General features: G+C 37.7%; 2 protein-coding genes across 4 annotated transcripts in view; both read right to left on the bottom strand.

The window, feature by feature from the left end:
- LOC107704673 (interphotoreceptor matrix proteoglycan 2-like) overlaps positions 1-17,974 on the bottom strand; it is a 25,938-nt gene extending 7,964 nt beyond the window's left edge. The window contains exons 1-15 of the mRNA XM_016507659.1: positions 17,691-17,974; positions 17,364-17,606; positions 15,077-15,243; positions 14,956-14,987; positions 14,726-14,758; positions 14,175-14,230; positions 9,873-13,624; positions 9,553-9,714; positions 9,364-9,422; positions 9,188-9,208; positions 7,528-7,781; positions 7,088-7,146; positions 5,186-5,453; positions 3,296-5,103; positions 1,335-1,554 (exon numbers count right to left, since the gene is read on the bottom strand). Of these exons, the coding sequence (XP_016363145.1) occupies positions 1,335-1,554; positions 3,296-5,103; positions 5,186-5,453; positions 7,088-7,146; positions 7,528-7,781; positions 9,188-9,208; positions 9,364-9,422; positions 9,553-9,714; positions 9,873-13,624; positions 14,175-14,230; positions 14,726-14,758; positions 14,956-14,987; positions 15,077-15,243; positions 17,364-17,606; positions 17,691-17,766 (7,210 nt within the window). The 5' untranslated portion in view covers positions 17,767-17,974. The remainder of the gene's footprint in view (positions 1-1,334; positions 1,555-3,295; positions 5,104-5,185; positions 5,454-7,087; positions 7,147-7,527; positions 7,782-9,187; positions 9,209-9,363; positions 9,423-9,552; positions 9,715-9,872; positions 13,625-14,174; positions 14,231-14,725; positions 14,759-14,955; positions 14,988-15,076; positions 15,244-17,363; positions 17,607-17,690) is intronic.
- Positions 17,975-22,879: 4,905 nt separating this feature from the next.
- Positions 22,880-27,076, bottom strand: part of LOC107704674 (sentrin-specific protease 7-like) — a 35,995-nt gene continuing 31,798 nt past the window's right edge. For all 3 annotated transcript variants that reach the window (XM_016507662.1, XM_016507661.1, XM_016507660.1), the window contains exons 17-22: positions 25,844-25,980; positions 24,836-24,900; positions 24,637-24,680; positions 24,387-24,455; positions 24,094-24,244; positions 22,880-23,124 (exon numbers count right to left, since the gene is read on the bottom strand). In XM_016507662.1, the coding sequence (XP_016363148.1) occupies positions 22,978-23,124; positions 24,094-24,244; positions 24,387-24,455; positions 24,637-24,680; positions 24,836-24,900; positions 25,844-25,980 (613 nt within the window). In that variant the 3' untranslated portion in view covers positions 22,880-22,977. The remainder of the gene's footprint in view (positions 23,125-24,093; positions 24,245-24,386; positions 24,456-24,636; positions 24,681-24,835; positions 24,901-25,843; positions 25,981-27,076) is intronic.

Raw genomic sequence — 27,076 nt, forward strand, 5'->3', positions numbered from 1 at the left:
TATATATATATATATATATATATACTGTATATAAAATAAAATATTATTCCAAACTATTCACAATTTTTCTCCAAAATTTCATTTTTTAATGATGCATTCCCCCCCTCCCTTCATTATGATACCAGGAACAACTGTATCAGTCTGACAGTTTACAACGTTATATCCAAAAAAAAAATAATTATAAATTGAAAACATGCTCATCATAGTTGTATTCAAGTCATTGTTTATATGAATTTAATTTTTATATTATTTTGAAATAATCCAAACAAATATCCAAACAGGAGCACCTTGATCTAGAATCAAGATGGAATACAATGACGTTAGAAGTTTAAATGCCAGTTGATAAATTTGACTATTTTTGCATTTGCTGCAATTGCTATATAAGCATTATTACAATTAATTACAAATGTGGCGTCAAAAAAAAGACAATTTTCTGATTTCAAAGGCATCAGCATTTGGTCATTAGAGATGTGTGTTGACAAAGGAGCTCAGAGAGAATTTACACAGGGACACAAACAAATATGACTCATTTGCCTGACGCATTGAGCTCTACAAGTCTCACTAGAATAAATCACCTCTAATCTGTCTGGAGTACAGAATCAATCTCTTATCACTCATCCTAACAAGGCCTATTGTTTTCCAAAGCCAGATTGGAAAACCCTAACCTTATGTCCTCTAGCATAGAAGAAACCTGCTCAATATTGCTCAAAAGAGATATCTGAGATATCACATTTTGGAGGTGTGCCAGCAAAATGCACAGCGAATGTGGTTATCGATCTTTCTGGTACAATTTTAGGATTGCTATTTGCATATTGGCAAAGGCAAAAAAAAAAACCTGTCCCCATAAAAATGTATTCTTGTCCCTAAGTAAGTCTAGGATATGTTTTGCCCATATTAATGCCTGTTCAATTACAATTGTTCAGTAGCCTTTTAGTACTGGTATCAGTTGAAGAAATGTTTATTTTTGCCAATCAGTCTGGCTCCTGTAACATATATGAGTCACAAAGCCTCCCTGTGTAGCACACACACAAAAACAAAAAAAAAACAGTAAAACAAAACAATTGTTTCTCATCAATTTTGGCTGAAAATATGACAAATGAAACATAAGTGGTGCAAAAACTGTGATAATCTATAACAAATAGTACTAATAGTACTTGTGACTGGCGCTAGTAAATCTAGGATTTAAAAATGCATAATATGGCAGGCATTCTGCCCCTTAAAGAATTTAGTGAATATTGTTGGCCACAGGCAATGCCAACAAATGCACTCATGTCTTCATATCAGCCGTGTTTGTTTTCTGTGTTTTGTGTGTATATGTAAATCCTTTGAGTTACCTGATTCAACATCCAATGAATATTTGTCTATTGCAAGATTCATAGTTTGGTAAGCAGTATTGCAGAAGTCCTCTAGGATAAGGTACACTGTTGTTGTCACACCATGGGGAACTGGCTTGCCAAACTTCATCCTGCTGTTTACCACAATGCTTCCATTCCTGAAGTTCAAGATCTCTAAATTTTGGAAATTGCTGAGGTTGGACTGTAGATATGGTACAAGCTAGAGAGAAAAAATAAAATAAAATAAAATAAAATAAAGCATATTCCATTAAGCAGCAATACTGAGCCACACATACCTAGTGACGTTAATGGAAGTCAAGAAGGTGACTGAAGATTCTAATTCCATTCCAATTATCTCATTAGTTAGTGTTCATAAAGACAGCTGCTAATGGAGTTAACGGATAGTATGCAAAGCCCCTAACAAACCCTCCTAATGTTCTGCAACAACAAACTTCAACAAATCTAAACTGATGGTGTCCTGTGTGGCATATTCCATTAAGCAGCAATACTGAGCCACACATACCTAGTGATGTTAATGGAAGTCAAGAAGGTGACTGAAGATTCTAATTCCATTCCAATTATCTCATTAGTTAGTGTTCATAAAGACAGCTGCTAATGGAGTTAACGGATAGTATGCAAAGCCCCTAACAAACCCTCCTAATGTTCTGCAACAACAAACTTCAACAAATCTAAACTGATGGTGTCCTGTGTGTAACTTTAGAATATGCTTTATGGAATCGTTTACCCAAAAATGAAAAAAACAAAGGTAAGTGAATTGCATTTTTGGCCGTATTGTTGCTTTAGGAGATTTTTTACAGTACACACCTGCATATTGCGCCCTTGCCAGGTATGATGTCACATTTCCCATCATTCTGGCAGAAGTCTTCTTGTATATCGCAGATACTCTGACATGGCAGCCCGTCCACGCTAAAATAGCCAGCGTTACAAACGCACTCTGCCTCGCCTGACCAGCGGTTGACTAAACACTGGGAGAACTCATTGCACGCTTGGAACTTACATGGATCAGCCTGGTCACCTACCAGAAAGAAAAAGACAAATTATACATACTCAAAGCAAAGAGAAAAGATAAAAATAAAAGCTAACAATATTAATAATAGCCTAAGTATAATAGCACATAAATGTGTTTAACAATGGAAAAACGAACCTTTTCAAATCTAGTTTAAAACGTGTCATTTCTTAGAAATGTACCCTACTGTTTTTTTTTGCAGAAAACATATATTTTTCATTTTTTTAAATCATGAATTATTAATGGTAGGGGAACTGGCTTGCCAAACTTCATCCTGCTGTTTACCACAATGCTTCCATTCCTGAAGTTCAAGATCTCTAAATTTTGGAAATTGCTGAGGTTGGACTGTAGATATGGTACAAGCTAGAGAGAAAAAATAAAATAAAATAAAATAAAGCATATTCCATTAAGCAGCAATACTGAGCCACACATACCTAGTGACGTTAATGGAAGTCAAGAAGGTGACTGAAGATTCTAATTCCATTCCAATTATCTCATTAGTTAGTGTTCATAAAGACAGCTGCTAATGGAGTTAACGGATAGTATGCAAAGCCCCTAACAAACCCTCCTAATGTTCTGCAACAACAAACTTCAACAAATCTAAACTGATGGTGTCCTGTGTGTAACTTTAGAATATGCTTTATGGAATCGTTTACCCAAAAATGAAAATTTTGTCATCAATGAAGATTTCCATGCAACACAAAAGATTCCACCAGTAACCACTCACTACTATTGTATGAAAAAGTGCAATTAAAGTGATCAGTCCCAAACATGCTGTCTAACATCCCTTTGGGTTCCTTAAGCTCATTACTGCCTAAGGACATGTTCAAAAACAGTTGTGATTAATAAATCATGGCCTTTTTACTGATGTTTTGCTTTCCATAAAGTAGAGCACAGTAAGAACCTAAGAATTAATGTGACAAATATATCTTACCAACTCCATGAATTGCTGCTCAAGAGCCTTGTATTCAGTAGAGCTCTTGTTGAACAGATCTTCGGAAAACATCATGTTGGTGACCCTGAGGCTGAAAAACACTATTAACGCCCTTCCAGGACTGGCTGGCAAGGCAATACTTGCCAAGTTAGCCCCACGAGCAAATCCGCTACCGTCGTCTTCATCATGGTTTGGCCCATCAAATGGGAATATGTCAAATGAAACATCAAACTCTGTTATGTTGGGGTTTACTGGAACAGGAACTTTCAGAGTAGTACTGTCAGAGTTCACTAGTTTGGTAGGTAGGATGAGGCCTGTGATGTCAGGGCTTGATCCTGCTGTGTGCTCTTGTACGGAGTCATCTGACGTTATCTGGTTGGTAGGTTTGAATGTTGACTGATAAAATGATGGTACAGTGGTGGAACTAAGGGTCTCTGAATGTTCTGAAACATCTGGAATGACAGACATTGTGGATGACTGAAATATTATAGTTGAGTCTCCATCTTCAGCATTCTCTGATAAAACAGGCTCCTTTGCAACAGTTGCAATATAAGTGTGTATCACATCAGTTGGAGTCTCTGGAGTCGTCTCTTGAAGAACCGAATGAGTAGATGATTGGGTAGGTAGAGGTTCTGTGGTTGATTCTGGTAAAGGTTCATCTTCTATTGATGAATGTGATATCCGAGTGAACGGAGAGTCCTGCTCAGGAAACAGGGAAGATGAATGATCTACACTTGGTTCCTCAGTAGCTATTGTTGTTGGGGCTGTTGTTGCGACCAATATCTCATCCCCAGCTAAATCCTCTTTCGAGAGTTCAGTCACTGGGTTTTCCATAGGCATAAGCTTGATGACTTCCATCTCCTCATCTAGAATCTTGACTTCTTCATCTGATTCTTCTACCTCTGGCCATAAGAGTGCAGGTAACTCCATGATACCTTCGGTTACAGGAAGCTCAACAGCTTCTGAATAAGTGGTAGGACCTTCCACAGAAACTGTATCAAGTTCTAGGATTACAGGTAAATGCGTGGTTGAAGGCATTTCATTTGACTTTGTTGTGGAGGCCAGTGTTTCCTGACTCTGCTTGTTTTCTTTTGAAGTAATTTGTTCATCTATGGCTACTGCTGTGCTTGGTGGGATCACAGTGGGTGTAACAAGTCGTTCTATATAGTCCTTATCAGCAGGTGAACTGATTGTATCAGGACTTTGTGATGCATTCACATCTTGGGTTCCTGCTGAAGTGTAGACATATAGTGAGGGTTGACTGGTCACATGTGTAACCATAGTGGTAGATTCATCTGGAAAATAGTCTTCATATTGTTCAGGGGCTACTTGGGTCTGCATAGAAAGCTCCACAGTCAAAGTCTCCATAGTCCAAAAAACGGGAGCTTGGTCAGTTGTTGTGTAGTGAGGATTAGTACGAATGTCTTGTGTCACAAGAACCCTGTCCAAGAATGGCTCCTCGGATGTCAGATCTTGGTGGGGAGGCTCAAGCTGTTCCACTATAGATTCCTGATCTTCCTGAGGTTGGTGTACCTCATCTTCCTTCAAGACTTTTTCTGGTATTCCTGACTCCCAAGGCCAAATGTCAGGACCTATATGATCTCCAGAGAAACCTGAGCCTGAACCCAGGTCTATCAAGTCACTCTGAGTAGTCAACTCAACATCAGGAGGTTCCACAGGAGAAACTGAGATCTCTTCCAACTTGTGAGGTGATTCCGAAGGTAAGGCAACTACAGTAATCGTGCCTGTGATAGGACTGACTGTAGTTGCAGTCTGTAAGAATCCCTCCTCTTCAACAATACTATTGTCTAAAACAAGAACACAAGATTTTAGAACCATATTACTGCCTTTAGATGGGAAATAATTTGTGAGAGATTACAGTAGACTCACTCTCTGTACCAGGAGCAGGTGCACTGCTTGATGTCTCAATTTTAGAGGTACGCTCAATGTCAAAGTTCTTCATAGACACATCTGCGTGAGACAGAGTGGGACTTTCCTCAAAGATGATTACATCATTTGTGTCCTCACTCTGCCCATCCATCCAGGGATCTATTATGTGAATGCGGTCAAGGAAGTCATGATTTGTAATGGAGATGTCATTGTTGGATAATTCCTGCCTGGTAACATCTGGTGGTTTCTCAGAAGCAAGAACATTATCCTAGGATTTAATGATTGAACAGTCATGGTTAGTTACTATTAACTGTTAAATTATTATTGCGACATAAAGCAAATATATTTAAGGTAAGTCTACATAAATGTTGTTGACAAAAAGATGAGCCAAAAGACATTGTAACTTTCCACTTAGGCCTATGTCCACTGAATGTCCTAATGTTTCAGCTGTTAAAATTATATCTCACCATTTGGCCATTTAAAAAAAATAAGAGTAAAAAAAAAAGTACATTTATGGTGTAAGTGGAAGAAATTTTCCTCAAACTTGCATCTTCCATTTTTTCCAGAGAAATGTCAGTGGAAAAATTGCATAGACATTCTAAAAAAGCACATATGCACATGATCTTTACACCATCCTGAGGATCTGGTCCTAGATGGGGTATTGACTAAGGCATTTTTGACCAGAAGACAGTTTTTAGCTGTTCCATACACCAGATACTAACATTTAACCTTCATGCAGATTTGGAATATGTCATGTTGTATAAATAACAACTGGTTGCATATACATTCATGAGTTATTCACACCATTTTAGTTTTATGCAAGTAATGAGTGAGGTGCTACTGGAACTAGGTCACTGTCAGTTGCACACACTGGCCTCGTTCATGAAACACGAGCAGTATGACTTTCTGTGTAAATCATTCGTAAAACCATTCTTACGTAAACTGTCACTTTTAATTCAGTGCGACAATTTACATAAGAATAGTTTCACAAACACTTTACACAGAAATGAGCTATGCTCGTATTTCTTGAATTAGGTCCACTGACCATTTAATATAGGACAAATGGCTAGACCGATTTTCCTATAGAACTAGTTTTATGCACCCTACTAGTTATAATTTGCATCAACAGCTAGCTGATCACACACAAATATCCATCTTAAACAGGACAGATCAGATAAATCATCAACTTCTCACATCAACTTTAAGTAACTAACATGTGTCTTTGGAGGCAAGCATACTTTACCTGAGAGAACACATGTTTCCAGATACAGACATGGGCACCAGCCAAAACAAGACAGTAAATCTACTTAATAAGGGTATTGAAAAAAGGGCCAGTTTTATCAAATGTAAGAGGAAAAACTGGGAGTAAATTCTAAGATTATTGCTATGTTTGGTATCCAATGTGTCTTTCTAATTAAACTACAGACTGTGAAGAAAGCTGCTCGGCCTCTGCAATAAATATATGTCATACTGAGATTAAAAACATATTCTTTTCAATATTTCATAGTGCCTGAGCAAAACGATTTTCATAAAATTGCATGCTTACTTGTGTCTAAAGAATACTTGAGCTGGAAAATTGACTTGAATAGTTTTACAGACCTGCCGTATTATCCCATAGCTGTGCTATAATCTGTTTTAATGACATGCCATGAAAAACAATTTTATGTGCAAGGTAATCTTTCTTATCATGTAACAACAAAAACCTACATGTGATTGCCATTACGTGTGACTCATTTTTCATTTAACAGCTTTGGAAGGATTCACATTCACACTTTAAGTGATTGCACTGCAATGAGGTGAAAAAACTCTAAATCCTAAACTGCAGCTCTGGATAGGGATTCTGGACTGGACAGTCATGGTTACCCGTTTACTGGGTGGTCCTGCCAATGGCCATTGACTCACCATCATGTCACTGGAGTCAAGCGGTCTGCTGGTTGGTTTGGAAGGCAGCAATGTCTCCACTGTGAAGCCAAAACAGACAAATCATATCAAATTATACTTAAAACTGCTCAAGCACAGTTCATACCCATACTGGTATCTCTTCAAGAGAGACTGGCTCTAAGGGCTGCAAGATTAGTCTGCTAAAACCAGAGATAAGAACCATGAAGGCTCCTTGCTTCTGTTAAAATTGTGTACTGCCAAGCAGTGTAAGAGGATATACTAACATTGTCAACATACTGCATTTTGGGTTCATTCAACTACAATTTACAATATACCACAGTGACAGAACACAAACTTGAACCTGAATGATTCTAAGAAACTTCCGTAAGAAGCACTCAGCTCAACACCCTGATGTCTTGGGTTCCCTATAATGGATCCGCAATGTGTAGAGAATGTCCTACCATTTTCCAGTTGCAAAGAATCAGGGTCCACTTCCAGAGTGGTGTTTCTGATGAAATTCTCCCTGTGGAGGGCTTCGGTGATGTAGTTTCGGAAGTCAGTGATGGTGTAGACAACAGTAGGTAGCTCATCAGGATCTGTGAAGGAGTTCTCAACCATGTTGGAATGTAGGTTTATGTAATCCATGGTCTCTTTACTTATGCCCACACCATCGCCCTCAAGAACCACAGCATAGTGCACCACTACTGCCAGGCCTCTGAGGAATGCAAAGAAAACAGTGACTCTTTGCGGTCAAATAATAATAATAATAATAATATGCTTCATCAAAGGCCTCACTGGCTGTAAACTGGCCTCAAGACTGGAGTTGTTATGTATTAAATGACTCCAACTCTTATAAACAAAAGAACAGCTTCACCTACAGTACAGCAGGAGTTTGTCATGTTGGAGCCTGCTATCTGTTTTTGTCAGTTTGCCATATTTAATCATATTGAACTTTTACATAATTCTTATGCCTAGTAGTAAATTAAAATAAATTCAGAGAAGCACAGTTTACAGTAAATGGCCTAAGGTGGCTTGGTGGTTTTAGATGGATTAAGGTTTAGTTGTTCTCCTAGCACAACCAAGTTGGTCTGATTGGTCTCCTAGCCTGGTTAAGCTGGTTTAACTCATCAGCCACCTGGTCTCCTTGTCTAACCAGCATAAAAAGTGATGGTTACCTCTCTAAATTTCTCTAAAATCATCAAAATAGACCCGCTTAATCAGCATGGACAGGCTAAGAGACACTGGTTTAAGCTGTTTTGTTTTTTTACTAGCTAACAACCAAATTTGCTACAGAATATTCAGCAGCCAGCTGTTGAGCTGAACTAATTTTTTTTGTCCACGTTTTTCTAAGATGGTTAAAAAACCTAGTGGGTTCATGACCAGCTCAATTGTGTCTCCTATGACAGACAAAATATCCATGAAGATTCAATTATTTGGCACGCCAGAAATGCTAATTAGCTTTATATGGCTTTAAGTGAGAACATGTCTGTTTAGAGGTGGTTTAAGGGGCCTCCTGGAGCTCACAATATGCAGTTATTCATTGTGTGGTTTAACCAAGGCCTTGCTGACAAACCATGGGAAACACTACCACGATGACACTTGAGAGCAAAGAACATTTAGCATTTAATCCCATCATGCTTGGCAACTGGGCATGCATTTAGCACAGCAACTTATCCCACTTAAGGTGGCGACTGGCCAGACAAAATAGCCCACTGACATACACACACATATGTCACACCAAAATGAGTGTGACCATCCTTGCAATCAATTGATTTCACAAGGCTAATGAGGCAGCAAGCACATGACCTTACCAAGAAAACAGTGTGAAAGTGATTTCAGAGCAACGCTCTATAAAACACTACATATGGTGGGTGGAAAATTCAGGCACATGAATTTCTCATTAGATGTTTGGAGGAGATATGGGTCACGCAGCTGTGTGATATGGCAGGGTGGGGAGATGGATTTATCAGGCCTGGGTGAAACATTGCAGAAATATTAGTAGTGATAGCCCAAATGACATTAATGCCTGTTTTCTTCATTTTGAGATGTGATTAACTGTGACTTATAAAGGCAATGCATTTAGACCCAAAGTTCGAGCTAACTAAGATTTAGGATACTTACCCTTCAATGTCCTTCTGTGGCCTGAGATATTTTATTAAGAAAAAAAAAGAATGATATTAAGAATACAACACACACACAAACACACACACATATATATATATATATATATATATATATATATATGCTATTGCTTTTATCTGTATGCATAATCATATAAATTAATATAAAAATCATACCTGAATTCAAGCACAAGTATTTTCTTGAAACCTGGGAGCCTTTTAAAAACTTCTTCAATCTTCAACAAAATAAATGAGATGCTATTAATGTACAGTACTATATATATTTCCTGATGGGCATGAGATTATGGATTCTAATAATTTAATTATTTCATTCGCCAAATATATAAATGTATAGATGCTACTTACCTTATCGATGAACAGTTCGGATAGATATTGATAGTAGTAACTTGATGGATCTCTCAGAGCATCATCATAGCTTTCACCTCTTATCTTAATACTCAGCTCCACAATATGATCACCGACAGGACATGCTGGTCGGACCATAATGTCATCAATTTCATTTCCAATCTATATACAAAAAAAAAAAAGAAATGTTTCAGAGGAACTCACAATTACTGAGTTAAAAATATATACATAGTATACTACGTATACATATAGTATATACATATAATACAAGTGTATTTTTAAAGTTAAATAATTGTCTATAATAAATTTGATGTGCTCACCTTGCTGTTTTCATCTAAAATATCATTAGAAATGTCCTGTGGCAAGTTTTGTAATGTGGTGGAGAAAGTCTTTTGAATAGTAGTTGTCAAGTCATTTAGTACAACTGTGATATCCTCTACTTTCAAGATAGGAGTTGGGATGTCGTCCTCTGCAGGTTCTGGATGGACCACATGTATCTCAGGTGTTTCAGGTACTCTCTCAGTCACCTCTGAAAGTTCAGATATCAACAAAGGTGTCTGAGATGTCACCTCAGGTGTCTCTGAGATGGCTCCACCTGTCTTCAGTATAACTTTGGGTGCTTGAGATATGAAATGAGTTGTCTCTTTTGTGACATCAGCTTCTGTAATGACCTTCGGTGTCTCTGTTGCAGCTTCAGGTGTCTCAGGTAAGGTGTCTCCTCTGGTCTCATGCACATCTGTGACTTCATGTGTGATTTCCACCATAACTTTATGTGTGTCCTCTGGAATTTTTGGTGGCTCTGTAACTTCATGTATGTCCTTGTTTATGGCAGTTGTCAGTATATCTTTTTCCAACTTATTAACATTAAGATCTGGCATTGCGCCTTCAACAACTTTGAAAATTGTTTCCAGATCACCTTCATCCATTTTAGTTGTGTCTTCTAGCTTATCTTCCATGCCTTTAGTTACAAACTCTACAATGTCAGTTTCAGGGGTACCAATGTCAAAAGAAGTATCAAGTGTGGCCTTGGGTGTGATTCCAGTTGTGGTTTGACTTGTGGTCTTAGTAGAAGTTTCTGTTCTTTTAGTAGAAGTTTCTTCAGGACTTTCCTCAGATGATTCTTCTAAGATGACAGCTTCAGTTACATCACCCAATTCAGCAATAGCTTCACTTGTTCCTCCAACTAAATCTTCAAGCGTGTTTTCAAGAACTGTCACTTTGTCTGTGTCAATGTCTTCAAATTCAACCCCAGCAACTTCTGTTGCCTCTTTTGTCATCTCACCAGGTCTCGCAATGGTAGTTATGTCCTCATCAACATGCATGTTTTTCTCAGTAAACACAGATTCGGTAGCTTCTGTAGTTTCCTGTGTCAATCTAGGTGTCTCTCCAGGTGTGACCTCAGCAACTTCTGGGGACTCAGTTATAATGTCCTCTTCCTTACCTAACTGATCCTCTTCAAACTCAGTTGAGACATTTAAAGGCTGATGTGTTTCCTTTGACTCTTCATGAGTACTCTCTGTCATGGTACCTGGTAGTTCTTCATTTGTTGTCATCTCTGGTGTAGGTTTAGTGTAGGGTGTCTCTTCCTCCTTTTTGTCAAGTAATGTAACAATTTCAATGTCTTTAGGTTCATCCTCTGTTGATACAACATCAGGTGATATATTTACAGGTGTAGTGGGGGACAGAATTTCTGGCACTGTGGTCACATATGTGATTTCGACAACATCCTTATCTGTCAGAGCTTTTGGCAACCCTTCTGTGGAGGGATTAGGTGAAACCTCTTTCAATTCTGTAGGAGTTGTCTGCACTGGCTCCTCTGGTAAGACATTCTGAACAGGAGATATTTCTGTAGAAGAATCTGTCATGGTACCTGGTAGTTCTTCATTTGTTGTCATCTTTGGTGTTGGTTTAGTGTAGGGTGTCTCTTCCTCCTCCTTTTTGTCAAGTAATGTAACAATTTCAATGTCTTTAGGTTCATCCTCTGTTGATACAACATCAGGTGATGTATTTGAAGGTGTAGTGGGTGACAGAAGTTCTGGCACTGTGGTCACATATGTGATTTCGACAACATCCTTATCTGTCAGAGCTTTTGGCAACCCTTCTGTGGAGGGATTAGGTGAAACCTCTTTCAATTCTGTAGGAGTTGTCTGCACTGGCTCCTCTGGTAAGACATTCTGAACAGGAGATATTTCTGTAGAAGAATCTGTCATGGTACCTGGTAGTTCTTCATTTGTTGTCATCTCTGGTGTAGGTTTAGTGTAGGGTGTCTCTTCCTCCTCCTTTTTGTCAAGTAATGTAACAATTTCAATGTCTTTAGGTTCATCCTCTGTTGATACAACATCAGGTGATGCATTTACAGATGTAGTGGGTGACAGAATTTCTGGCACTGTGGTCACATATGTGATTTCGACAACATCCTTATCTGTCAGAGCTTTTGGCAACCCTTCTGTGGAGGGATTAGGTGAAACCTCTTTCAATTCTGTAGGAGTTGTCTGCACTGGCTCCTCTGGTAAGACATTCTGAACAGGAGATATTTCTGTAAGAGAATCTACCGGAGGTCTATCGGTAGACATAATTGTAGCTTCTGAGACGTCTACATCTACATGCTGAATGGTAACAAGTGCTGAATTAACATTACTTTCGGTAACACCCCATCCAACATTAATCTCAGTTTTTGAAATAACATTTTCTGTAGATTCTCTAGTGTCTACTTCAGGAGCATTAGTACCTATTCCTGGCAAGTCCTTAAGGATTGTGGGAAGATCTGTCTCATACTTTCTCGAGGTGGAATCTACTGGAGTTCTACCAGTGGACATCAGTGTAGCCTCTGACACAACATCAGTTTCTACATGTTGAATTGTAGCATCTACTGATTTAACAGGACCTTTAGTAGCACCCTGCCCCATGTCCAGTTTAGTTACAGAAATTATATTTTCAGTGGATTCACTAGTGATTTCTGTAGGAGTACTGTTACTTAGCCCTAGCAAGTCCTTAAAAGTTGTGGGAATATCATAATCATATTTTCCTGAAGTAGAATCTTCTGGATTTATATCAGTGGTCAACAGTGTAGACTCTGAGACAATGTCAAGCTCTTCATGTGGAATGGTAACATCTGCTGTCTTAACAGGACCCTCAGTAACGTCATGTCTCACAAGGGCCTCATTTGTGAGCTCAGTAGGTAAAATAGTGATTATCCCTATTGAGTCCTCAAAGGATGTGGGAATAACATACTCATAATTTCCTGAAGTAGGAGTTCTATCAGTGGTCATTAATGTAGACTCAGAGACAATGGCCACCTCTTCATGTTGAATAGTAACACCTGTTGTCTTAACCGGACCCTGAGTAGCATCCTGTCCCATCTCCAGTTCTGATTCTGAATGAAGCTCTTCAGTGAATTCGCTGATGATTTCCGTAGGGGTATTAGTGCTTACCCCGGGTGAAGCCTCCAAGGTTGCAGGAATATCATGCTCATATTTTTCGGAAGTATAATCTTCTAGAGTTCTATCAGTGGTCAATAATGTAAACTCTGAGACAACATCAGCTTCATGTTGAATGGTAACACCTGCTGTGTTAACGGGACCATCGGTAACATCCTGTCCCAACTCTGTTTCTGAATAAAGCTCTTCAGTAAAATCACTGGTGACTACTGTAGGAGAAGTGTTTATTCCTAGCAAGTCCTCAAAAGCCGTGGGAATCTCATAATCATACATTCTTGAAGTAGACTCCTCTGGAGTTCTTTCAGCTGTCATTAATTTAGACTCTAAGACTATTTCAACCTCTTCATGTTGAATGGTAAAATTAAATATTTTGACAGGACTGTCAGTAGCATCCAGTTTTACCTCCAGTTCAGGTTCTGAAATAGGTTTCACAGTGGCCACACTTGTGAGTTCTATAGGTGAACTAGTGCTTATCCCTGTCGAGTCCTCAAAGGCTGTGATACGATCAGGCTCAGGAGTGATTCCAATTGTCATCTGAAGCTCTGCAGCCATAGTGGTGAATAAGATTTGGTCTTCAGTGGTCTGTGGTGTGATGTCCTGTGAATCTGTTACTGTCCCAGGAACCAGAATACTGACTGGGTGAGGAAAGAGAAAGAAAGAGAGTGAGGAAGTGGCAGAAAAAAGAAAATGTATGTCATAAGAGGAAGTTTGAATCATTTCTGAATTTCATATTGTAAATTGCACCCATTAATTGCGTACACTTATTTGTCTTCAGGATCAGGGCCAAACATGTAGCCTATCATTGAGGCCAAGTCCATGCACAAATAATTAGTTACACTTGACTAAATGGCAGAACTATTTCTAAGGATCCTGACACCTCTACTGCATTACAAGTCTCTGAGTACCTAAAAAGGATTAAAGTCTATTCTGAGAGCAGTGTATATCCTGAACCATAGAGCACTAGATCTCTGTTGATATGTCTGCAGGGTCGCATACAGACATTAACAATACAGATATATCAGAGCATAACTTATATCAACACACTGCAAAATTCAGTCAATAGAAGTAAGAATTTCTAGACTTTGGCTACTTATTTTGAAGTATTTATAAACACAGGGAGTGGGAACACAGATCCATTGTTTAAGAAGCATATTATTTTCAAACAATGTAGTAAACTAGACTGACCTTGTTGGGTTGTGGCCACGTTTGCTTGTGTTGGACCAGTAGTCTTTGTCTGATGTCTGCGAAAGAAAAGACAATTATAAATGTTTTTAAGGCCAGGAACATATCTAAACATACCAAAAATCTACAAAATCTAAACTTGGTTTAGCAACCAAGTTTAGTTTCCCCCCTTCAGGATATGAATTGAACCATAATCAGTGCTATGTCTCTAAAGCTAGTGGAAAGTAAACTAGCTTCAGCAGGGACTAAAGGTATGACTGAAATATTTGCAGTCTGAAGCCAGAGTTATGCATCCAGCTTTTACTATTAATGGGTGGGTTTGTCTGCAAAGCACCAGTGTGTGCTCTGAATTAGCTACTTTAGCTGCCTTGCTAAAGAAAGAATTGGTGTTTTAGATTATTTATATAGTCTTAGTATTATGTTACATATGTTACAATCTGAGCTCCACACTGTGCATTTGCAGATTTATTTATGTTTAGGCTGCAGAGCGGTACCACTGTATGCAAATTATGTTGTTTCATGCCTATAAGTAGCTTGGGAGCTTGAAGTCCTACCTGCATTCAGGTTGCCATGGGCTGGTGGGCGCACTATCATAAGACAAATATAGTGAAAAATAATGTGATTACACTGTTACTTTAGAAAAGCTTAAAAAGTATTTCCTGCAATATTATCATATTCCTATCCTATCATATATCATATAGTACCATGATATTAACATGGTACTCCAAAGTGCTTCAAAGAATACCATGTTATTATGATGGCAATGTTTGTAAGCAGTTCTCACCTTGTTGATGTCACTGAAGCCGCTCCTACCCTCTGCAAAATACCATAAAGTAGTTTTTTGTTTCTCTCTTTTAATTCAACAGTTATTTGTTAAGTACCATGACATAAACAAGTATACTTACATTTGAAATCAGAGCAAGGTGCTCAGCTGACTGGCTAAAGCTCCGGCCAATGTCAAACACGCTAACACTACTATTTTGACATTTCCTCATCCAGATTTGGTACTCTTCTTTCTCAGGTAAGCGATCCCAGAAGATTTTGAAAGCCTCCCAAATTGTTTCCTGGCACACTAAGGCACAAACAAATGCAAACAGATCTACAGATACCCATAAGCATGCCAACCCATACAATGTAAACACACACAAGCTCTTAAATGTAGGGAAAAAGACAGGAACAGTAAAACAGCCAAAACATTGAGGAAAATGTACCTATTTTTGACAATTCTCAATATCTTTACAATATATTTTGACAAAGTATCAATAAAATTGTGTTTTTTAGTGCATCACTGCATTAGCTTTAGCGACATGCTAACCTATGTTGCCATTTAAACTATGCACTTTGTAGAGTTGCTGTCTATGAGTGCACTCTAGATCAGTCACTTATGAGGTTCAATTGCAGTTATGATTATGATGGCAGTGTAGACAGCAGACAGTAATGCAGCTTGCTAGGTTTTGGAAAAGAACTAGTGAACTATAAACAGTAGAGAAGAAATAATCTGCCAAAACACCAGCTATGAACTATGAGCTGTAGTGGAAATTGACATCACTTTGAATGGATACCCCTTTCATTTAGAAGACACAAATACAGAAATAACATATTTCTTTCTTTATTTCTAAATTAAATAAAGAAAAAGCAATAACTAACATAATGGAACCATCTCTTATCCTTATCCTCACACGTCAATTGCTCCAGACAAACTTAGTTTCTTTTATTTCTCAATTTGTGAACCAAAATTACTATTTCGGTAAGTGCCGCATACTTTCTCAATGTACCCTGCAAGTGGAAAATTAAATGCGCAGATGGGGGATGTTAACCCTTGCTAAACATTTTCCACCTCCAGTCGAAATGTTCCACCTACATCTGCCCGCCATACCAACTATGTATGACGACTAACAGAAGTGCGTAGAAAGGCAAAGGTCATAAGTTTTCATGGCAGAGTGAAGGATCTTATCGCCGTCTACAGTGATTCAGTAGCAATGGGCTAGAAATGGGGAATTCTGGCCTTTCCTACTGGAACCATACATGTTGACAGCAATTGACTTTAACAGCTTTGTCGGACATCTCAAGCCCCCTGCTGACAGCCACACCTTTATTATCAGCCTTAAAGGGACAGTTCACCCCAAAATAAAAATTATGTCATTATTTACCATATGATTTCTGTTTATCCATGGAACTCTAGAGAAGTTATTGAGTTGAATGTCTAGGCTACTCTTAAAAATATAGGTTATTTATTGGCATTTATGGTTCCATGAAGAACAACATTGCACAAAAGGTACTTTAGAGTGGGAAAAGGTTCTTTAGATTTTTTAAATATTCACGGAAATATTCTTTGAGGAACCCAAATGGTTCTTCTATGAACATCACTGTGAAAAAAAAAAAAAAAAAACCTTTGGAACATTTATTTTTAAGCGTGTACAGTAAGAAAAATATATTTTTGCTTTAATTTTTGGGTGAATTAATTTCTTTGGCATATGTAGTGGGGGAACACCAGATACTTTTTTATTATTATTTTAAATCAGTGTTTCACACAAATTGTATTTGTGTTCAATTATAAAAATGCAAACCAGACACATTCACAAGTAGTCTCTGACTTTTGGACCCCGCTCTACATGTAATAAAGCATCAGAGTGCCCTTTAATAGGATTCCGTGGCTAAACGTAATCAACTTTCCACTGACACACTGCAAGAATAACCTTTATGTAAAACAGCAACACTTGGTTCTCGAGTTGTCGTAATTAGATTCAATAGGGTCATCTGGGTCCTACTAATGCACCAGCGAGAAACATTATTCTCAGCAGTGGTCTCCAATAGAGTTTAATACTTTGATTGTATCTAACTTCACAGGCTAATATGTGAAGCTTAGAAAGAGCATGATGTGGAAAAGTGTGTCGAGTGCGTCTGAATATTTGTGCACAATTATATGTAAGACAGAGACAGAGACAGTGCGTTTCTGACGTTTCGAAACTGTGGTCAAATATGCGGTTACTTGGATGTTAATGGAACCGGTCAGGTTGGCTTAGTTTATTATTGATGAAAAGTAGAGAAGTATGAGCTCATTTTTCTCACATAATGAGCATCCATTTACACTACAGAAGTCATCTGCAACGTACTGTACCTTACAATTACCATTCTTAGCGACTATCCCAGAATCCTTTAAAAGAAAGTAAAAATGAAATGTCTGGTTCTTACCTCGCAGGTGAAAGTAGTTGAGATGATTCTGTATTGCCTGTTGCACCGTCTCATGTGAGCAAAGTTTAACTCCACTGGGAAACAGGAGGTCTCTTTTCCGTCTAGAAAGAGCCATTTTCCCTTCACCAGACATGTAACTCGCGGTTTTACCTTTAACTGGCACCAACGAGTGATTCAAAACTTCACTGGCATCCGAAAAAGTTTTATATCCATTTGGTAAATAATCCTTGTGAGTTCCAGAATCTGATGAAGAACAAAAAACACATCGTCACAAGATTGCAAGCATCACAAAACTCCTCAAGGCCTTCATGTAGAGTAGATACATACCTGCATCTAAGGAACAATATCCGGTCACCAACAATACCAAAACCCACCAAATGCATTTAAAAGACAGATCAGGCATAACGATTCGTTATCCAGGGACACTTTAGAGAAAAAGTCTTCAATTTTTAGTTCACTGACTGATAAAATTTGGGCATCCCTCCTTACAGCCCCCCCAAAAAAACTTGTGGAGAGTTGAATTAATTAGTCTGCATTGTCAGAACATCCTTTCCTTGTCACAGAGGGATGCGATCATGTAGCTTTGAGCTGACGTCTCCCCATGCGGCTTAGCAGATGGCTCTTTGGGAGATTTTTCTTGCCCACTAATCCTATTTGTTAATTCTTCTGAGGAAGCTTGTCGAGAAGTCAGTGATACTCTTTCATTGCCCACCTGTACGATCTGTCTGGATTGCCGAGATGTCGAAATACAGTCCCGTAATTTGCGGTCCGATCCGTTGAGTTCAAATATAAGAGTGGCTTCCTTGTTCTCCATTGCTGCCGTTGGGTGTGGGATTTCAATTCGAAGAGTTGAAATATACACGATTAATTGCACAATCTACCGTGTAAGATCTCTTGCTAAGACCAAGTGTTTGACTAGATGTGACATCTTGTAGGGTTAGCCCTTTGTCTAAAAGTTTGCCACGTGCTGTGACCGCGCAGCTTACAGGGACTTCATCTTTAATGGGTTTTGGGTGTATTCCATCATGGCAGGGATCGTATGAACAGATGGCACAAGCGTGGGCCAAACAATTCCAGGTTTCGTAAGATATCAATGGTTCGGTGGAGGATATTAAAACCACAGATGATCATTCAACGTATATTGCGTTGAATTCATTCTAAATCAGTGTTCGTAAAGAGAAACTCTGAATGCTTGCTTGTCTGAAAGGTTAGTTTATAAAGGATACTTGGGCAGTTTGAAGTTTAGCACATTGGAAATCAGATATAGATAGATAGATAGATAGATAGAGAGAGAGAGAGAGAGAGAGAGAGAGATGAATGTTAAGACTGCCAGATGGTTCAGACACTGAGCTGACGGACTCTGGTTTAAATCCATTGAGTTTGATGGTAAAGGGTGTTTGACGGGAAGCAGGCGGTGGATGTGACAGATCAAACCCTGTGTGACATCTGCCATCTCTGTAGCTTTGTTTTCTCTTTCTTTTTCACTTTGTGCTCCGTTCATTCTTTTTACTTATCCTACTAACAGTGTCCAAAACGCACCAAAACGAATTTCGGAATTCTTCACCAAAATTAACGTAAGATGCATTTCCTGTTCTTATTATTGGGAATAAAGTAACATACTCCTTTGTCTTGCTAAGACTATCATTTTTATGTATCCTAAAGGCATGCAATTAAATTATTTGACAATTGTAAATGATTGTAAATAAATAAATAAATAAAAACAAATATGATTTTCTTTGATGTTTCTGTTTCTTCACACATCAACTTAAGCTCTTTTGAAACTTTTTCCAAGCTATTGAAAAAAACGGTTATAATGGTTAATTTAAAGATGTGTTATTTTATATATATATATACACACACACACACACACACTATATATATACACTATATATATATATATGCATACACACACACACTATATTATATATTATTTATAATTTTTAATTAACTAATATTTTTTAATTTTCATTCTAATTTGTTTAAGTTTTAGTATGTTTTTTTCATTTAATTAACTTGTATTTTATTTCAGTTTTAGTTATAATTATTTGTAGTACTTAAACTCCTAACTTATATCAGTTACCAGGTTTCATAAGTAAATTTTTTTAAATCAATATTCAGTACCAATAATTCAATATTTATCAATGTTTCAATAGTAAATATTTAAACTGTATTTTATTTCAGCTTTATTTCAATTATTGAAAACTTTTTATTATCATTACTATTATTGCTGTTGTTGGTTTTAGTGAAATGATAACAACACTGAAAACTAAAAACAATATTTGTATGATATATTTTTAAACGCATGATAGTTTCCAAAACGGTTTAATGTGACCTTATTTTTTTTTTAAGATTTTAAAAAATGATGATGATGATGATCAAGCAGACAAGCTGCACAGTAATTCTGGGAATAGACATCATCACAATAGTCACGGGTTCAGTTATCACAACTCCTTACTTCAGCAGGAAGTTGTGTAAGCGTTTAGGTAACTTTGGCTTCACCTGAATGAAAATAGCTAACAGAAAAAGCAAGGAAGGGTTGGAGCAGGTCGTCACAGCAGCACTCCAACATCTTGACCTATTGAATTCAGACAGACCTGAACAAAGCTTGTTTTCTTTGTCACAACACTATGTCTGCCATCCAAGTGTAAAGGACAAAGTTAGCGCCAGACAGTGATGGTGAGATTTCAAGAAAGTTTAATGGTTAAACATTGTAAATTGGATAAAATGGTATGTCGTTGGACGCTCGCCTGTCAGAGATCTGGGCGACTATCCAGAGAGTCAGATAAGGATTTCATCTTCAGTCACTTCCATTCACATGTACTGTACTTGGTTGATATGATTTAGCAGAAAGCTACATACAGTTCATATGCACTTCTTAAAGAAATAGCCAAAATATTTTGAATGGAGATGTTTTGCAGAATGTTCTGGCAGCTCTTTTCCACACGATAAAAGTGAATGGTGACAGGGGCAATTAAACTCCAAAACTAAAAAAAAAAAAAAAAAAAAAAAAAAAAAAAAAAAGACATTCTTGGTTTTGTTTTTATATATTTTCGGCAATCAGATCCTTGTTTCTAGAACCAGAAAACAGTGGCGTAGTTGTCAGAGTAGATTATGGTGTATATGAAGCAGGGTTGAGGGGGGTGTGCGAAATCTCTTCTTTTCAGAGGCTAATTCAACTCTAATCTCAGAGTCTAGTCCAGATTAACTAATCTAGGGCCGTATAGTGTAAAGTTGGAGTAGTGGGCCTGACATCGGCTCAATCAGGCTACTTCCATTGTCAAACGTGATTAGGGGAAAACCCAACACTGATCCTAAATCCCAGCACAGCATCCCAGTCAGGCCTTGAGTTTAAGGCCACACACTGCGGGAGGCTCAGTACTTCTAAACACAAATCATATACTGGATACAGGGTGTCCAAATGTATTCTATATTACATTTTCTAATTTAATTTATATATTTTTTTGAAATTGAGAAATTATATTATCAGCAAACCAATTTGAATAAAAAGTGCATTAAAAGCTTCTTCGCACTATAATTACAAAAATACATAATAATAATAATGAAATAGAAAAACTGAGAAATAATGGAAAGGTCTACTAAATTTTAGGGGGCATTTTTAGACAAACAAAAAAAGATATGGCAAGTGGCCATTCTTGTACAGCAATAATCTCTTAATTTTCCTTGAGGAATCCTTCACTATCCTGAGGAATAATCTTCCAGTAAACAACATTTGAATTAGCGAGAGAGAAACCCAGCAGCGGACGCTTTAAATCCCATTCCCATCTGAACAACACCCATCTGCTCCGAGCAACACACTCCTGCTCTCCTCCAAATCCCAGTGCGTTCATGAGCAACCGGCTTCATATACAATACTATTTTTAATAAAAATCATTCTATGATAAATATATGAAGGGTCAAAGTTCACCCTAAAATCAACAGGAAAAAACATTTGATTCTAAAAAGACACAATATTTTATATGAAGAAAATCTTGACAATTAAGCACATTTTCGGCCAGATATGCTTAAAATAAGTTTTATATTCCCACGAGATAGATATATATATATATATATATATATATATAGATAGATAGATAGATAGATAGAGAGAATATTTTGTAATCATTACGACTCGGTATCTCACAATTTGGATTTTTCCCCCCCGCAATTGCAAGATAAAAGCTCTGAATTCTTAGATAAAAAACTGAGAACTTTTCTCTTTTTTTAGAGAAAAAAAAAAGAGATTTGTGAGATATAAACTCAGAATTGCAAGACATATAAATTCCCAATTATGAGGAAAATAATTCCCAATTAAGAGATAAAAACTTGCAATTTTGAGAAAAAAAAGTCAAGATTTTTTGAGATATAAAGTCAGAAAAGTGAGATATACACATTTGCAATTCTATAAAAAGTCAGATTTGTGAGAAAAAAAAAGATCTGAATTGTGAGATAGAAACTCGCTATTGCAGGGAAAAAACAGATTTGTATATCCAACTAATCCAACCATATATATATATTGTGACGAGCGTCCCGAAGCTTCATCAGCGTTGCCCTGGAAACAAGCGAGGAGCACCTGGCCATCATCATCACAGGCTGATCGGTCACAGCTGCACCTCATCAGCTGGGAAGGCGGAAGAGAGCACTCACGGCACCGGAGCACCTACCTAGACCTTTTTCACTAACACCCATCACCCCAATAAATCCACCCTCTGGGGTATTGATTGAGATTACTTGTCGTGTGATTCTTCACCCCGTTACACTGGTGGAGAATGCGGGCAAATCAGTGAAGAATCACCCCTCGCCACCCGTCAAGGAGAGACGGAGCAGGAACTTGCGGACCCCCGAGTACAAGCTGCGAAGCTGCTACCTAAGCTGACCCCTCATGATGACGTAGAAGCCTTCTTACAAATGTTTGAAGCGACGGCCACCATGGAAGGATGGCATAGGGATGACTGGGCACGGGCGCTGGCTCCCCTGCTGACAGGCGAAGCGCAGCGTGCATACTTCGCGCTTCCCGCCGCCTCCGCCGATCAATATAAGGAGGTCAAGAAGGAAATCCTAGCCCGCCTGGGGTTATCCCCAATCTGTGCCGCCCAGCACTTCCACGAGTGGGAGTATAAGCCCCGTCTGCCGACCCGTGCCCAGGCCGCCGAACTCACACGACTCGCGCAGCACTGGCTGCTGGAGGGGGCTCCATCGGCTGGACAGGTGGCGCAGCGTGTGGTGATTGACCGTCTCCTCCGAGCCCTTCAGGCAGTGGGGATGAGGAACCCAACCACAACCTCCGAGCTGGTGGACCCTCCGGGGTATTGATTGAGATTACTTGTCGTGTGATTCTTTACCCGTTACAATATATATATATCAAAATCCCAACTCAATTTTAAAATATTCAGCTCTTTTTTTTTTTTTTTTATTCAAATAACCTAAATTTTGTGTGGAAATCAATAAAACGGATGAAACTGAAGTTACATTTAAAAACCATTTTAATACAAATAAATACAAAGTTAAATTATAAATATCCTTTATCTGATAATCAGTAGAAAAAAAGAAAAAGAAAAACCCTAATAGTAGACCCTAATAGTTGTTTGTTTAGTGAGAGAGCATGTTCCGGCTGTTTTTATTTGGCGCACTGCTCGGCCCCGCCCCCCTGTCTCCGGTACAGCTCCAGCACCAGCTCCCGTAGCTCCTCCCTCTTCCTGCGCACCTGATTCCGTGGAAACCAATGCTCCAATCGCAGCGGGAGATCAAAGTGCACCACTGGATTCTGAGCGGAAAAACCACAAAGAAGCGTAGAGTGGAAGTTTAATGAACCAAGAACCGATCTACAACTACGTAAAACTGCCATTTAGCATCAAGTAAGTCTGCAAATACCAACACTAAATTGCAACATATACTGATGGCATACTATTTCTGTGAATTTGCATATATGCATGCTTACTGGCTAATAAAAATCCCTTGTTTTCAGCATAGGATGGGTTTGCAATGGTTCTCTGGCCTAGCATCAAGAATCTATTTTTTTGTAAATTTTGAGATAATATTGTATAAAATATTTATTTAATATTTAGTAATGCATTCACAATTCAATATAATTAATATCAATATATATTTTTATATAAATTGATTAAACCTTTTTAATCTGTTATTAAACATTAAATTAATATACTTAAAATATTCAAATATAATATATTTAACATATACACACATATATTTAATATATTTCAATAAAAATAAAATAAAGTATAAAATAAATAAATAAATACAATTATATACATTTTTGTTTGTCCCAAAACCTCCATACCAGCTGACTTGATACTTAAAAGTATTTGTCCTTTTTGGTTTATTTTTTACAAATTGGTGTCACTTTACAATAAAGGCACAAAACATTTGGTCTTTGGAGAGACAACTATAAGGTATGTTTAAAAATTATCTAACAAAAAATTTACTAGAAGTTTACCATTTCTAGTGCAGTATGTGCTTTAATACAAACCAGGATTCAACTAAAGCCTGCAAAGCAAACAGGTGTAACTTGAGTTCCGGAGATCCAAATCTCTTGCATTACTGAAAATCCCACTGAACGGCAGACCGTGAAATGTCAGGTAACTTGGATGACTAATGTTTCTGACATTCAGCATTGAGGAAACTAAAAAAGCTCTGACCCGGTAAAAAATGCACCATGGTTCACAAGGTATCGGGGTAAGGCCAATATTTTGACATCAACCCAGTATGTAGGTACCTGCAGGAAGCTCTCAACATACTGCAGCAGGTACAGGCCACAGTCGCTGCTGTTGTCCTGCAGTGGGACCCTGCACGGACTCAAACCTATGCTTTCACTGGTAAAAGCTCGAGCGCTTCCTTTCCGAACCTCCCATTCCACCTGCAGATACCTGCGGGATGAGGTGACGTTTACAGGGGAATCACAGGAATGTACTCTTAAGAGTTCAGAATGAAGGCACATTTAGTTCTCTGACATGATCGAACACAATAAAACATGAATCCAGATAAGAGAGGATCTCCTGAAGGACTCACTCGCGTAACAGCATGTAGATCCGCTGGTGGTACGACAGCTTTAGAGAGTCCATGACCAGAATACAGGGCCTGAGGGCGAACCAGGGAAAGAGACAAACAGATCAGGAACAAATCTGACCCGAGGAGCAGTGCAGGATAATACAGAACCGTGAAAAAGTGTCTGCCCCCGTGATATTTTCTATTGTGAGTGCACATTTGTAATACTGATGTTGTTGTGTATAAGATGGAATACAGAAGACTGGTTTGGTACCTCCTCACGACGGTCTTTCTTGTGCAGCTGTGCACTGTGCAATCCTAAAAACACACAAAACCCATCAGACTGCTTCATGAAAATTAGTTCATAAACTGAAGTTCAAAATGAATACTAACTGTAACGTTTACTTTATCCAAAAGATATCTGATGATATCCATTGATATTAGCATTTAAACTGTGCGTGTAGTGAGGTTACCGGCAGGTTGTGGGATCTCGGCTCAGGGGGCTTCAATCCATTTCCCTTTGGTTGCTGTGAACTGTCTGGAAATACAGAAAACAAACATTCTCAAAGAACTTTTTATTATTATTATTATTTGTCCTTTTTGGTTTATTTTTTACAAATTGGTGTCACTTTACAATAAAGGCACAAAACATTTGGTCTTTGGAGAGACAACTATAAGGTATGTTTAAAAATTATCTAACAAAAAATTCACCTAGTATAAAAAATAAAATACATTGAGACTAATATCAAAATTAATCAGAAGAAATTGCATAATCTATTATTGCTTATTTTTTATAGAATTAACTTTGGGAAATATTTGTAAATATTAACACATTCTCCATATTTTAAATGGAATACCTGCACAATTTTCCTTAAAAGTTTGACCTAAGAACATCTGACGTCTGAAAGAATAGCTTTTAAAATATTTTTTATGAAAATGTAATAACTATTTACTAATATTTTCTAATTATTTAATAAATATTTAAATATTTTTGTGTAGAGTTAATTGCATCAATTAACCTCAACCTTGGAACACTTTTATTAAAGTTATTATAAGAAGAAAAAAAAGTGTGTGTGTATATATATATATATATATATATAATACAATAAATAAAATAAAAACTTGTGTATTTATATGCAGTGTCATTTAAGTATTACTGATAAACTATTTTGTTATAATTTATGGTTTTATTTTAAATTTTCTGTTAGTTTTTGTAATGTTTCATTTTTTATTTAAATATGTTTATACTGTTTTTATTAATTGTATTGATTAGTTTTAGCTTATTTAGTTCTAGTTATTTGAGTACTTCAAGTTAAACTAAACAAAAATGAGAAATGTCGCCTTGGCAACTAGCTGGAATAAAATATGTTTACTTTTTAAAATTCTATTTCATTTTAGTTAATGTCATTTCAAGTAACAAAAATGTTTTCTGGGTTAAGTTTTAGTTCACTATAATAACCATGTTGATGTGTGTGTGAGACCTCTTTGACAGTCTCCTGCAGAGCTCGCTTTGGCTGTCGGACTCCCATCCTGGGACACAAGGACTTTGCTTCTCCACGGCACACACTCAAGCCGTTCCAGACCGGGAAAACAGATCACCACGAGGTACCAATGAGCCCTGGACCGAGAGCAAACAGAGCGGGAAACAAAGCAGGAGAGGAAGTGGAAGTCAGTGATCTGTGATAAAGCCTTGTTTCCATTGCAGAAACCACCCTTACCAACTTAAGTAAAGACTGTGGATCTAATTTAATGACACACTTATACTGGCCAAATCGAAGTGCATTAAAGTATTAATACTCAATGTTGCTTCAATTCATAATCACCAGCAACATCATCATAAAAATACTTTATCACCAAGTCTTAGAACAGGATCTGCTAATCCCCGAACTGGGACGATGGACATTCCCGAGTTCATGTGAATCATCTGTGCAATGTCATACTGTGCGAGTGTGTGCACATACAGTGTGTGTCCTGCGTGGTAATCTGCTTTTATGGGAACATGGAGCACCACACTGGAATTGCCTGTTCTCTCACAGTCTGGCATTATAGACTTTGATCTTGTTGCAGTGATTTATCCTCTTGTTCATAAAGCTCAATCCAACATGCTCTGTTGTCCTCGGATATGAAACATCTACACAGGGCTTCAACATGCATCCTGGCTGCTCAACAAAAGAACATTCTGTAAAGTGTGTTTGAGATGTCGTAACTATTTGCGAGGGTTTACGAAGCGCTCTGACGTTGAAAGTGCACTAAGTTGGTGGTCTTGGTTCATTTTGTCTCATTTTCATAATTGAAATCGTGTTCAGTTCCAAGACAGAATTTCACACAGGTGACGCTCCTGAAATAGGCCTATTTATTATAAATAAACATACACTACCGTCCAAAAGATTATTATTATTTTTTTAAAGCAAGGATGCGTTAAATTGATCAAAAGTGACAGTAAAGACATTTACAATGTTACAATATATTTCTACTTCATATAAATGCTGTTTAAAGGGATAGTTCACCCAAAAATGAAAATGTGATGTTTATCTGCTTACCCCCAGGGCATCCAAGATGTAGGTGACTTTGTTTCTTCAGTAGAACACAAACGAAGATATTTAACTCAAACCGTTGCAGTCTGTCAGTCATATAATGGAAGTGAATGGGAATCATGGCTTTGAGAGTAAAAAAAACATACACAAACAAAACCAAATTAAACCCTGCGGCTCGTG

Source organism: Sinocyclocheilus anshuiensis, unplaced genomic scaffold, assembly GCF_001515605.1.
Source record: "Sinocyclocheilus anshuiensis isolate Anshui unplaced genomic scaffold, SAMN03320099.WGS_v1.1 scaffold2926, whole genome shotgun sequence".
Classification (NCBI taxonomy): Eukaryota; Metazoa; Chordata; class Actinopteri; order Cypriniformes; family Cyprinidae; genus Sinocyclocheilus; species Sinocyclocheilus anshuiensis.